At 42.7% G+C, this 14502-nt stretch overlaps 1 protein-coding gene across 8 annotated transcripts in view; it reads right to left on the reverse strand.

Moving 5' to 3' along the window:
- Positions 1 to 14502, reverse strand: part of DISC1 (DISC1 scaffold protein) — a 411448-nt gene that overhangs the window by 268223 nt on the left and 128723 nt on the right. For all 8 annotated transcript variants that reach the window (XM_030812687.1, XM_030812679.1, XM_030812676.1 and 5 more), the window contains one exon: positions 13115 to 13265. In XM_030812687.1, the coding sequence (XP_030668547.1) occupies positions 13115 to 13265 (151 nt within the window). Of the gene's footprint in view, positions 1 to 13114; positions 13266 to 14502 lie in introns of those variants that run through there.

Raw genomic sequence — 14502 nt, forward strand, 5'->3', positions numbered from 1 at the left:
TTTTGATCACATTCGCTTCTCATTACACACCTAAGATGAAGATGCTATTATACCAGTTTTGCTGATGAGGAAACCGAGTCCCGGGGGGTCAGGGTCTAGCCCATTGCCATGCAGACAGCAGGAAGCAGAATTTAGGAGTCAATGCAGATCAGGCTGAGTCCCAGGTTCCTGCTCTTTCCCAGATACCACAGGCCATTAGGTTCTAAGCAAGCCCAGGAACTTCCATCTCCCCTGCCTTCCAGTCACGTCCACACATACCCATTGTTTGAGTCCTCTTGCTGGCTATCAGCAGGGCAGTGCAACGTGGAGAGTGCACAGCATGTGGAGGTGGAGGCCACCCTTTGGGTCTTGGTTCTGCCTTTTTCACGCTGTGTCGCTGCGCTTACCTAATCTCTCTGAACCTTACCTTCTTTGTTTTTAAAATGAGAATGACAGTGATGATGATAACAAGAATGGCTTCCCTGTGGAGCGAACTATGGGGAACAAATTGACTTGATAAATGACCACTGAGCATCTACTGTATACAGACCCCACCCTCACCCTGGGGCTGTTTGGGGATGGAGACAGAACACCTCCATCCTCAAGAAGCTTGCTGTTGATCTCCCCAGCATCTCAATGTTTGCATCAGGAAAATGAACACTGTACTCATGTCCAAAGCACCCATTTTCTATACAGAGTAAGAAAGATGAAAGATGTGGGCCAGGCATGGTAGCATAGGCCTGTAATCCCAGTACTTTGGGAGGCCGAGGCAGGAGGATCACTTGAGCCCAGGAGTTCTAGTCCAGCCTGGGCAAGACAGTGAGACCTTATCTCTACAAAAAAAAAAAAAAAAAAAAAAAAACTAAAAATTAGGCACAGTGGCACGTGCTTGTAGTCCCAGCTACTTGGGAGGCTGAAGTGGCAGGATCACTTCAGCCCAGGAGTTAGAGGCTGCAGTGAGCTATGATCATGCTGCTGCACCCCAGCCTAGGCAACAGGGCAATCAATACCAAGAAAGAAAGGAAAGGAAGGAAGGCAGGAAGGCAGGAAAGGCAGGCAGGCAGGCAAGGGAAGGGAAAAGAAAGAAGAAAGAAGAAAGAAGGAAGAAGGGAAGGAAGGAAGGAAGGACGGATGGAAGGACGGACGGAAGGGAAAGAGAGAGAGAGAAAGAGAGAGAGAAAGAAAGAAAGAAAGAAAGAAAGAAAGAAAGAAAGAAAGAAAGAAAGAAAGAAAGAAAGGAAAGAAAGAAGAAAAAAGAAAGAAAAAAGAGAAAGAAAAAAAGATAAAATGTGTCTGAGGATATTTACATGCATCAGAAGAAATGTCTGGAACAAAACCATCCCACTACTATCAGCTACTGATGTCTGTGGGAACGAAACACACTTCCTCCTCCGGGCTCCAGAGTCTCAGCCTGTTTGCACAGTTCCTCGTTCCTGACTGTGAACCTGGAGGGAAGGGATTGAGCTCATCTCATGGTGAGGACCCCGGTGCCCAGCACTTAGTAGGGGCTTGGCAAATATTTATAGAATGATTCAATGAGTCTGTGTCCTAGAAAATCCAGAAGTCATTTATATTCACTTTTCTATTGCATTGGATCATTTCTTTGCACTAATTTATTCCCCAATTTGCTCTGCTTATGCTAATAGTATGAGTTTCTTGAATTTCCTAAATAGATACCATCTGGGTCAGGATGAGAGTCATTGAAGGAAATCAACACAGAATTGAAAATTAGCTACAGAGGAGCTACAGGTGGGTAACTGGGAATTCTCTATATTATCATTAATCACATTCATTACTTAATCCATAAGAAAATCCCCTGTGATTAACCAAAACTCCTCTGTCTGTCTCTCATATTCTTACTCCAGGTAGAGAAAGGGATCCACAGATGGTTGAGTGATGGCCCCAGGACACACTGTAGCTCAGTAATGAAGCAAGGGACAGGCTTCTGTCTTTCAAATCTTCTGTCCTCTGAGTCAGGCTTCCTCTCCGTTCTGCAATGTTGTCCCCTTTACATTTAATAATTCTCAATGTGTAATCCCTGATGTCACTGCAAATTAGCATTGCTGCTGTAAACTAATCAGTATGCAAAATGAGCAAATCCCTCAGGGGCAAGAATTAAAAACATGCAGGGTAGAATGTTAGAACAGCACTCAGTGCCAATGGGGATGCAGATGTCCAAGATCACACCCAGAACCCACAGTTTCATACAGGTCTCCATCAGCACCACCCCAGTACTGGAAAAATCTTGGCCTTTTCCATCAATAATTTAAAGGAGGATAAAATCCATTCATAAAATAAGATCCTACATCACAGAAAAAATTAGCTCCAAACTGCACAGGAAAAATGTTTTCATTCCATTGATAATTTGTACCATGTGACTGTTTGAATGCATATTTCAGGAATATTGAAAAAATGAATAAATCATCTAGGTGTCTGTGGTTCCTGTGCCAGCTTGTTAAGGGGTGCATGCCTGTGATGAGCCTACATTGCCACCTCCTTCCCAGCCCAGCACTCAGGCCCCCTGGGCCCTCTAGTGCCCTTGGCATTGCTCGAGAGGCCACCTTCAGAAGGCTTTGCAAGTGAGAATGTTGACGGGGCAAGGAGAAGCCAGAAAATCCACCTGTGAGAAAATCCTGCACCAGAACTGCTCATGACAGTGCTGTGGTTTATGCATCTTCACATGTAACACAGGAGGTCCTTCTCTGAGACCCTAATGTTGTTAGAGTACCAGAAAAATTGCTTTGTGCCACTGCTGGAATCGCAGAATTTTAGTCTCAGAAAGGACCAAAACTATCAAGGCCAATGTTCTCATTGTCACAGAAAAATGCAGTCCTGAGGGAGTGCCACCTTTCAGATGACTATTTCTGGCAACAAGAGTTGGGTACGACTCTTCTGATTAAGGTTGCTAATCGCTGCTCCCTACTGATGACTATCCTATCAAATTTACGTCACATGGCTTGTGTGTCCCATCTCTCCCTCTTTGGGAAGATGGTGATAAAGAAGGAGTTTGGGCCAGTCATAGAACCAGTGAAGTGCACTTTATACCTAGAAATAGCTTTGCTCATCCAATAAACGATGCCCTAAATTACCAAGGCCATTCTGAGAGCACAAAAGAATGTTGTAAAATTGCCAGAGACAATACAGGTACCTTTATAATTCTTCCGTATATATATGATTTGGGTCTAAAAAGGAAGGAGCATGGAGAAGTCACATTCCTTGGGAAACTGACTTTTGCTGCTTTATACAGTCTTATCCCACTCATAGAAATGACCACCCGGCAAGAGAGACACATGAATATTTATTTGGGTTCATAATAGTTATGCCTGATGCCACTGGCCTCAGGACAGACTTCACTTGAGTTTGAACGAAGAGGGTGATATGGAAGACCTTTATTTGGGAGCTTTTATTTATAATCCTGTAGTTCCAAAACAAGTTCTGAGAAGTCCTCTGTGGCTCACAACCTATTTTTCCCCTCTTATCCTTTCTCCCTTCTCTTATTGAGGCCATGACTAAGGGTCTGGAGTTGGTCTCCTGGGAGTGGGACACAGGGCACGCCACTGTCTCTTGTGGTTCCCCATCTCCTGATCTGATTTGGGGTTCAGAAATATATCCTGGTTTGTTGGTAATAACAAATATTTTTTTCTTAGCAATGAGATCTTGCTCTGTCAGCCAGGCTGGAGTGCAGTGGTGTAATCATAGCTTGCTACAGCCCCAAACTCCTGAGTTCAAGCAATCCTCCTGACTTAGCTTTCCAAGTAGATAGGACTACAGGTATGCACCACCGCATTTGGCTAGTTTATTATTATTTTTTTTTAGAGATGGGGTCTCACTATGTTGCCCAGGCTTGTCTCAAACTCTTGGTCTCAAGCAATCCTCCTGCCTCAGCCTCCCAAACTGCTGGGATTACAGGTGTAAGCCACCATGTCCAGCCAGTAATGATAATTTTCATGTTGTATCATAGCCATCTCAATTTATATCCTGGGTAAAATGTGTCTGTAACAGCTATTTTCTGGTCTCATACAGTGTATCTTGATTCCAATCTCAAGGGCTTAGAGCCGACCATCACTGAATTCTGTGACACTGAATGCTGTGCTAGTCCCTACATGACAACCAAAGGGAAATAAAGAATCACCTGTTTCAAAGGCAATTGAGGAGCAATTGGTCAGAGGAAGAATGACTCTGTCCAAAAGCATCATGGTGCTGCACAACATTCATCTTCTCCGTTCCCATCTCAAACGAAGTATGCTAGTGGGAAATATGTGGACAGGCAAACTGGGGCTCTGCCTTGATAAGCCCCACTGGAAAACCATGATAGACCTTTGTTTTAAACTTTGTTATATTTTGTTCGCTTGAGTTTGAGGTTATCCACTGGGAAAAGGTCTTTGATAAAGGACATTTTGTGTGTACATGCATACAAACACATACATGCACACACACAATTTCGGTTACAAATAGGACCAGTTTTCATGTACATAGATCCAGTGGAAAAATGCACAGGGTGTATAGTTAGAGAAATGCAATGTATTCATGAGAAAATTATCTTCCAAATATGTGATGATAGTAGGCCAACTCTCTCTCTTAGGAGAAAGGAAAAATAACTTTCCTTTGATTGGGTGGAAGACACAGTAGGAACAGATGCCTCTCTCTTCTCTTCTGATCCCCGTTGTCACAGGATATTGAGGTAGAAATTTCCTGTTGCTCCAGAGTTGGAAACTAAAGAACGTAGACCTAAATGCTCTGCATTCCGAATCTCTGATGATGGAGTAGGGCGTCCTACCCCTGGGGCTGCTCAACCAGCACCTCTGCAATCAACCACCACTCTCAATACCCACCCACCTGTTGGCCATGTAGGAAATGGAGTCTTCATGACAGACGTGTTTTTCTCCCCTACCCCATGTTTTGCCTGTCCAAACCCAGCCCGTATGGGAGTAAACTCTTCTACTCAAACCCAGTGGAAAAAAAAAAATCCACTAGATTCACTCATAAAGATTGGGGGTGCCCTGCAAGAAGGAAGACTGACATCTAATACTCCAACGTGGATATCTGTCTATATTTAGGTTCTCTTAACAGCAGAGCCTGAGACAGGGACTTGAGTACAGGTTGTTTTTTGAAGAAGTGATTCCCAAGAAACTAGAGTGAGAAGGAGGAAAATTCAATAAAAGGTTCATTGTGGAGCTGGTCACCACATGGGCAAATGGAACCCAATGGCCAAAAGGTTCCTAGTAGTAGGAACCTTCTAGAAAAGGAAAAAAAAAAAAAAAAAAAGCATGGAGCATGCCTTATCCACCCCCACCCCTCCTTACACAGGTTCCGAGAACACCTGTGCAGACAGGCCTGATAAACCCGTTGGGTGCCTGAGTGGAAAGCCGACAGTGAGCATGGTTCCCAGTTGTGCAGGGAATCGGAGGGAGGCCAAGGGATCGGGACACAGGGCACCCACACTGTCCGCTGCAGCATTGTTTGAGCAACTCACTTCTCATGTGTCAGTGCCCCATAAACCAGGGATAAAGGAATTAGAGAGACCTAACAGGGCAGACAGGGTCTATTATGTGGTGGTCTGAGCATACACCATTTGTTGTGGCAAAGATGCATTAACTTCCCACAGGAATCAAGAGGACATCACAAAAGTTATTCCTCCAGCAAGCAAATCCGTTGGGCCAGAGGACCCCACAGAAGAGGGGTCAAATGATTTGAGTACCGATATCTGCCCTCAGAGGAACCTGGTTAACCCCTGAAGATAGTTAAAACTCTCTTGGCTGCTGGCAAGATCTGAACACCCAGGGTGCTCTTCTACACGAGTTCAGAGGATTAAACAGTGTTTCTCAAAAGCTGAATTAAATGGTGATTTTTAAGAACAAAGTGACAACAAAAATAATAAAACACAAAGTATCTGACTGTATCTGGATGTTTACAGCTTCTTAAATCTTATCCTAAACTAAATTTTCTTAACCTGGGAACCAAAGACCCTCTAAGGAGTGAACGAATAACTCAGGAGACCTGTGATTCTCCTGAAAATATACTCAATAGTTTGCATATATGTACATGTGTACACGTGGTTTTGCTATAGAGGAAGTCCATAGCTTTCATCAGCTTCTCAAAATAAATAAATACTTGATCCCAAAAAGGTTAGCAGGCACTTATTTGCGTTATTAATTAGTATTTAAAATTGTTCGTGTTGATACAACTATTTTATTTCTACAGGAAAAGCACCACTCATTCAAAAACATTATATTTCCCCCTTGACTCAGAGAGCCTGTGAGAGCGGTTTCTGTCCAGGCTCTGGGCTGTGTGGCCTTCAGCCTGACACCATGGCCCCCTGGTGGTCACTGTGAAAACTGCAGTGGGTAGCTGGCACACTGAAAGGCAGGTTTTAAAAAATTATTAGTAACTAGGTAATTGTGTTAATATGCATTAGAAAAATTTCAGAAAGTTAATTTCAACTCATTATTTTCTAGTTATTGTAATAATAAGACAGGTGGATTTAGCAAAACAAAAGCCAAGATAAAACATAAATAACTGAACTTTAGAAACCAGCGATCTAATTTAACCCCCTCATTTTCTGATGAAGGGAGTGGAGTTTGGAGAGGTTCGACAACTACACCAAGCCATATTCAGCTGGTTGGTGGAAGAGAAAGGACCAGAAATGACCTCCTATCAAGGTTCTGTCAAGATTCTGTGCAACTCCTTCTTGCTGGCAACTCTCTCTCTCTCTCTCTCTCTCTCGATATTCACATACACGTTTGTGAACCTATATATAGCTACATATGCATATATGTCACATTCACACATTCAATGAATACAGAATACAGATTACGGGCCAGACACTATTCTAGTCTCTAAAAATAGAAAGATAAATATAATACAGTCTTGTCCTCAAAGAGCTTATCATCTGTCAGAGTAAACAGATATTCAAGAAACAGATTTAAGATCTAAGCAGAAGTGAAGTCATTCAAGGTATGCTGTCATTCAAGGGGCAGGCAGTGTGACTGATGAGCAGAGCTTTGCAAGGATATTAGTTTCACTAAGTCTGGAAGAATGGGCAATAGTTGGTAACAACAATGGGGCATGAGCAAGATCATAGAATCTAGAAACATTCAGAACATGGGGGTAACATACAATACTTCAGTAAGTGTCTATTGCAGATGCTGGTAATGTCTAGTTAAATGCTGGGCAGCTGGGCAGGGGCTGGATTGTGAAGACTTTTAATGTCATGCTAAGCAACATGAATTTTATCCTGCAAGCAATGGGGAGCCATTGAGCATAATGTGATACTTCTATCATGGCCTTGTGGAAGATGAATGAGAGGCGGTAATAATGGAACCAGAAATAGCAGCAAGGAGACCACTGCAATAATCCAGATTTAAAATGTTAAAGACCAGAACTAAGGCACTGACGTGCAGGTGAGACAAGTGAGTGGAAATGAGAGAGACAGACAGTGGACACAACAGGATTTGGTGACCAATGACTGTGGGGAGGGATGAAAAGGGAGGATCCAGAGATGCCTCAGAGTCCTTGCTTGGGTAATTGGGTAAATGGCAGTGAAAGTCACTCAGACTGGGGATATAGGAGAAGGAACTGAATGGGGAGAACAATGGCAAATTTAGTTTAAAAGATAGCAAACTTAGTAAAAGGCAAGGATAAAGAGAGAGTAATGTTAAGGATAAAAAGATACTAAATTTAGTAAAAATAAGGGATATGCTCAATAGAAAACTGAATTGTGGATTGGAATTCTGGAGATAAATCAGGGCTAGAGATAGAAATTTGGGAAAAAATAATATAGAAACAGTATCTGAAGCCTCAGAGCATTTGAGACCACCGAGAAAGAAGATACAAAGTGAGAAGAGAGAAAAAGCTAGAACAGAAGACAGAAGAACAACAATATTAAAGAGAAAGGGGCCGGGCACGATGGTGCATGCCTGTAATCCCAACACTTCAGGAGCCCAAGGTGGAAGAATTGCTTAAGCCCAGGAGTTTGAGACCAGCCTGGCCAACAGAGTGAGACTCTGTCTCAAAAAAAAAAAAAAAATTAAGAAGAAAGGGAGAGAAGGAGCTCATAAGACATTAAGAAGAACGGCCAGAAATGTAGCAAGAAGACCAGGAAGGGTGAAATCATGAAAGCCAAGGGAAATGGGAGTTTTAAGAATGAATTTATTAAAAATTCTAGACACTGCCATGATACATAGCAGAATAAGAATTGAAAAATGTCTTTTAAATTTAGCAAATAGAAAGTCACTGCTGACGTTGGTAGAGATTTGAGGAGTGATAGAGATAGAAATCAGGTCACAGTGAGCTCAAAAAGTGAATGGAACATAAAAGCATAGTATACAGACAACTCCTGTGAGGAAAAGGAAAGAGGATGATAGTTCATAAAGTAAGCCAACAGTTAATATTGGCTTGGTAAATGTTTAATAAAGACCTATACTTTTCTGGGGGCCTTATTAGGTCAAACCCCACAAAATGTTTGACAGGTTTCAAACAGTCAAATGTAAGAGATGTCCTTATGGTGTAACCTAATATAATTAAGAATGCATGACACTGGCTTTTAGTTAATCATATTCTATCAAAAACTTAGGCATGACCACAATAAAAGTATTACTCTCTGCTACGGTTTGGATCTGTGTCCCCACCCAAATCTCATGTTGAATTGTAATCCCCAGTGTTGGAGGTGGGTCCTGGTGGGAGGTGATTGAATCATGGGGATGGATCTTTCATGAATGTTTAGCACCATCCCCTGGTGTTCTCGTGATAGAGTTCTCACAAGGTCTGGTTGTTTAAAAGTGAGTAATACCTCCCATTTCTCTCTCTCTTGCTGCTCCAGCCATGTGATATGCTAGCTCCCCCTTCACCTTCTGCCATGATTGTAAGTTTCCTAAGGACTCCCCAGAAGCCACAGCAGATGCCAGATCATGCTTCCTGTACATCCTGCAGAACTGTGAGACAATTAAGCTTCTTTTCTTTATAAATTACCCAGTCTTGGGTATTTTTATAATAATGTGAAAATGGACTAATACAGAAAATTGGTACCAAGAAGTGGGGCACTGCTATAAAGATACCTGAAAATGTGGAACTGGCTTTGGAATTGGGTAATGGGCTGAGGTTGGAAGAGTGTGGATGGCTCAGAAGACATGAAGATGAGGAAAAGTTTGGAAATGCCTAGAAACTGATTGAATGGTTATGACCAAAACGCTGGTAGTGATATGAACAGTGAAAGCCAGGCTGACAAGGTCTCAGATGGAAATGAGAAACTTATTGGGAACTGGAGTAAAGGTCAATTTTGTTATTGCTTAGCAAAGAACTTGGCTGCATTGTGCCCCTGCCCTAGGGAATCTGTGGATCTTTGAACTTGAGATTAATGATTTAGGGTATCTGGTGGAAGAAATTTCTAAGCAGCAAAGCATTCAAGATGTGGCCTGGCTGCTTCTAAAACCTATTCTCATATGCATGAGCAAAGAAATGGCCTAAAGTTGGAACTTATATTTAAAAAGGAAACAAAGCATAAAAGTTTGGAAAATTTGCAGCTTGGCCATGTGGTAGAAAAGAAAAGCCCATTTTCGAGGGAGGAATTCAAGCAGGCTGCAAAAATTTGCATAAGTAAAAAGGAGCTGAGTGCTAATAGCCAAGACAATAGGGAAAAGGCCTCAGAGGCATTTCAGAGACCTTCATGGCAGCCCCTCCCCTCACAGGCTTGGAGGCCTAGGAGGACAGAACGGTTTCATGGGCCAGCCCCAGGGCCCCACTGCTCTGCACAGCCTCAGGACACTGCTCCCCACACTGCTGTCAGTTTTTCCAACTCCAGCCATGGCTCAAAGGAGTCCAGATACAGCTTGGACTACTGCTTCTGAGGGTGCAAGCAATAAGCCTTGGCAATTTCTACATGGTGTTAAGCCTGCAGGTGCACAGAGTGCAAGAGTTGAGGCTTGGGAGCCTCTGCCTAGGTTTCAGAGGATGTATGTATGGGAAAGTTTGGTTGTCTGCTGCAGGGCAGGACCCCTCATGGAGAACCATTACTAGGGTAATATAGAGGGGGAATGTGGGGTTGGAACCCCACACAGAGTCCCCACTGGGGCACAGCCTAGTGGGGCTGTGAGAAGGGGGCCACCATCCTGCAGACCCTGGAATGGTAGATCCACTGGCAGCTTGCATCCTCAGTATGGAAAAGCTGCAGGCACTCAACTCCAGCCTGTGAGAGCAGCTGCAGGGTCTGAACCCTGCAAAGCCACAAGGGCAGGGCTGCCCAAGGTTATGGGAGCCCACTCCTTGCACCAGTGTGCTCTGGATGTGAGACATGGAGTCAAAAGGAGATTATTTTGGAGCTTTAAGATTTAATGACTGCCCTACTGGGTTTCAATTTGCATGGGGCCTGTAGCCCCTTTCTTTTGACCAGTTTCTCTCTTTTGGAACAGGTGTATTAACCCAATGTCTATATCTTGGAAGTAACTAACTGTTTTTATATTTTACACACTATCACAGGCAGAAGTGACTAGCCTTGTCTCAGATGAGATTTTGGACTTTTGAGTTAATGCTGGAAATGATTTAAGACTTTGGGGGACTATTGGGAAGGGATGATTGTATTTTGCAATGTGAGAAAAACATGAGATTTGGGGAGAACATGGGTGGAATGATACGGTTTCGATCTGTGTCCCCACCCAAATCTCATGTCAAATTGTAATCCCCAGTGTTGGAGGCAGGGCCTGGTGGGAGACCACTGCATCATGGGGGTGGATACTTCACGAATGGTTTAGCACCATCCTCTGGCACTATTCTCATGATAGAGTTCTCATGAGATCTGGTTGTTTAAAAGTGTGTGGCACCTCCCTCTTTTCTCTCTCTCTCTTATTCCTACTCTGCCAATGCAATGTGTGTGCTCCCCTTTCATCTTCCACCATGATTTTAAGTTTCCTGAGGCCTTCCCAGAAGCTGAGCAGATGCTAACATCATGCTGCCTGTACAGCCTGCAGAACCATGAGCCAATTAACTTCCTTCACTTATAAACTACTCAGTCTCAGTTATTTCTTTATAGCAATATGAGAATGGACTAATACACTCTCCATCCAAATTGCAGGTATGGCTAAAGAGACAATAATATAGCAGCCTTTGCCAGCCCAGACTTAAAAGGCAGCACAGTGCACTGATTCAGGGCCAAGATGCAAGCCAGACAGTTGGAGTTTGTGTCTCCCTCAGCACTCACCTGCTGGTGGATCTGCCTAAGTTTCTTAGCTTCTATTGGACCTGGTTTCCTCATCCTAAAATTCAGGTATAGATGTAGATATGGATCTCTATACACATAGATATCAATATATAAAATAATACTACCCCCTAGAATTGTCATGAACATTAAATGAGTTATTTAAATTAATGAATGAGCAAACTGTAGTCTATCCATACAATGGAGTATTATACAGCCTTGAAAGGAGGAAATTCCGACACATGCTATCAGATGGATGAACACTGAAGACACTATGCTATGAGAAATGTCAGTCACAAAAAAGCAAATATTGTGTGATTCCACTTGTATGAGGTACACAGAGTAGTCAAATTCAGAGAAATGGAAATTAGAATATGGTTGTCAGGTACTGGAAGAGGGGAAGGGATGGGGATTTATTGCTTAATGGGTACAGAGTGTCAGTTGGGGAAGAGGGAAAAGTTCTGGAGATGAATGGTGGTGGTGATTGCACAACATTATGATGTATTTAATACCACTGAACTGTATACATAACAATGGCTTAATCACTTAATCACCATCACTTAAGATGGTGAATTTTATGTTATCTGTATTTTACCACAATTTTCAAAAATGGAAATAAATTAAATGAGTAACTTCTAAAGCACTTAGTAACTGTTATGAAAGTGTTTGTTAAATAAATAGAAACATAATAAATTAGCTAAATTTATTGTGCCTCAATTTTTGTGCCCTATTTTTACATGCTAAAATTCTCCCAAGACTGGAGTAGATGACAAGAAATAACCCCAAAGATAAAAGAGTGAGAGAATTACATAGAAAGTCAATTTGGGAGTGGCCTCATGTGTGAAAGAAAGAGGAACATGCAATGTTGCAATGATGTCTCAATGTCAGATTAGAAAATAATGAAAATGGTGAGGTGAAATTTACTCTCTAATGAAGAGAACCATGAAAAAGTTCACTAAGCAAATAGTTACAAGGAAGCACCTACCAGGTGCCATTCACTCTGCTACATGCTACCGGCAAAACTGAATATAATTGGTCTCACTGTGCAGGCAGGCTTCAGGGAGGTACCGAGATAAACTAAATGTATAATACCATGTACACTTAATAGGAATAGGCCAGAAAATCTTGTGATTGTCAGGGCCAATTGGAAGTGGGAAATAAAGTGGAATTGTTGTGGCCATGTTGATAACTAAGTGGAAACAGACCTGAATTGTGATGAGGCTCATAGCATTCATAAAACACCTGTTCCCTCTCAGCCCTTTACCTGGGGAGAGAGGGAACACGAAGGTAGATGGAGCAGTGGTTCTCAGCCTTTATAAGCACGCCAATATCTGGGAGCCACCCTTGCCTCCCACACCTAGACATTCTGACTTAGCTTGCCTGGGGAGGAGCCTGGACATTGGTAGGTTTTAAATCTTTCTAAGTTATTCAAACATGCAGCCAGGACCACAAGCCACTGGATCAGAAGCAGCAACTGCTCTCTATATATTACTGATCTCAGAAGAGCCTTGGGTGACACAAATAGCAAATGCTGCTCAGGAGCTGGAGGGCAGAGTTAGGATTTTCATCGCTCGGTCAGAGGGGAATATCTGTTTATCTTATAGGCTTAATATGATCACAGGACACCAAGCTGCCTCAACAAGAGGAAATTACCCCCACCTTCTTAGAAGGGTAGTTTCCCAAGAGATGTTTCAGACCTGGGATGCAGCTGCACTTGAGAAGGGTCTCTCTCTGTCAAGTGGCAGAAAAGTCTTCTTTCTAGAGAAGCATGACCCACATGGATCATCCCTCACTCTGGAAGAATCCCCACCTTCCCAACCAACAAAGGGCCCTTCCCAGGAAAGGCAGCCAAGGGTCTCTACATCTAAGCTCCTCCCAGCTCTTCACTATGTGGGAGCTGAGAGGTAGGAAAAAAAAAAGGGGGAAATGGTGACAATAACAAGTACTCACTGCTGAGTGGCCCCACAGCGCAAGGCAGCCTGGACTTGTGCTGCCAGGTGACCCAGGAAACTGCTAAGAGCTGGCTGCCTTGAAGGAAGTTGAAAGTGCAGGCTGATTTTCTCTTGTTTCAGGTCTTCTAATCTTTGTTGTAACGTTTCAGCTGGAAACCCAAAATGATGAGAGAGAGGGAAAAAGAACTGTGAAATGCAAAATAGATAACCCCTGTGTCTCTTAGCTCCAGTTGTAGTGAACCTTTGCCTTAATGACATCATGAGAAGGTTACTAGTTTCTAGGCCAGCACTTTCATCTCTCAGTTGGTACTTCTAAGAATCTTCTTTGCACCAACAAGATGGCTCTCCTATCTTTTATTCTTTTAACTCTCAAAGGTCATTGTTGGCATAGTGATATGATGGTCACAATTATGATCTTCACACAGAGGGATACTTAATATTAATTATTTTAAAAGCACAGTGAGCATTTTGGGGAAAAAACTAATTTTAGTGAGTTTTATATAATTACTTTTTTAAAAAAATTCAGTGCCCAAGTTTTGATTTTAACATTTCCTCAGAAATTGCACATCCAGACAAAGCCAGTCACAGTTACTAAAGCCATAGAAGTGATGTTCGAATTCTACCATGCTATAGATGACTATATATCCACTTCTGTTGTAAAGTAGGAGTTCTATTATATTTTAATGACCTTAAGTCTCCTAGCACAAGGTATAAATATAGAATCCTTGTAATACAATTTAAAAAAAATAAAAATAAACTCCAGATCATTTGGAACAGTGCTGTCAGCAGATGGTTGATTAGAGATGCCTGGCACTCTGCCTGCTCTCCCCCCACCCCACACACCAAAAAAAGGACCAAGGCAATGAATAAACAGCTAAGATTTGACTGGAGTGTTGAAGGGAGGGTGCTGAGGTACAGTGGCGGAGTGAAGATGCAACTGTGATGAATGGCAGTCCAGAAAGGCAGCATGCAGGCACTCAGCCTCTGCAGCCCTGTATCCCCCGCTCAGATTGAATCTGCCTGGAGTCAGGAGGGACTTCTCATTGCATGGAAGAGATAAACAGAAGGACCTCATCAACTCCTATTGACAGAGCAAACACCTACAGTCCTTGCAAAAGGAGAATCTCACAGTTCTTGCAAGCCCTGAGTCCAGTTTGGAGAGCTGCCAGGAATCTGCACAGCTGCATTGCTCCAGATTAGAAGCATAAGGTATGCACTCCCTACCCCTATCCCACACTCTCTGTTGAGCCTTTAAAGAATAATTAATACCAATTCTTCTTAAACTATTCCAAAAAATTAAAAGGCAGGGAATTCCTCCTAACTTATTCTACAAGGTTAACATTACTCTGACACCAAAACGAGACAAGGACACAACAACAAAAGATG

The sequence above is a fragment of the Nomascus leucogenys genome, chromosome 5 (genome assembly GCF_006542625.1).
Source record: "Nomascus leucogenys isolate Asia chromosome 5, Asia_NLE_v1, whole genome shotgun sequence".
Lineage (NCBI taxonomy): Eukaryota > Metazoa > Chordata > Mammalia > Primates > Hylobatidae > Nomascus > Nomascus leucogenys.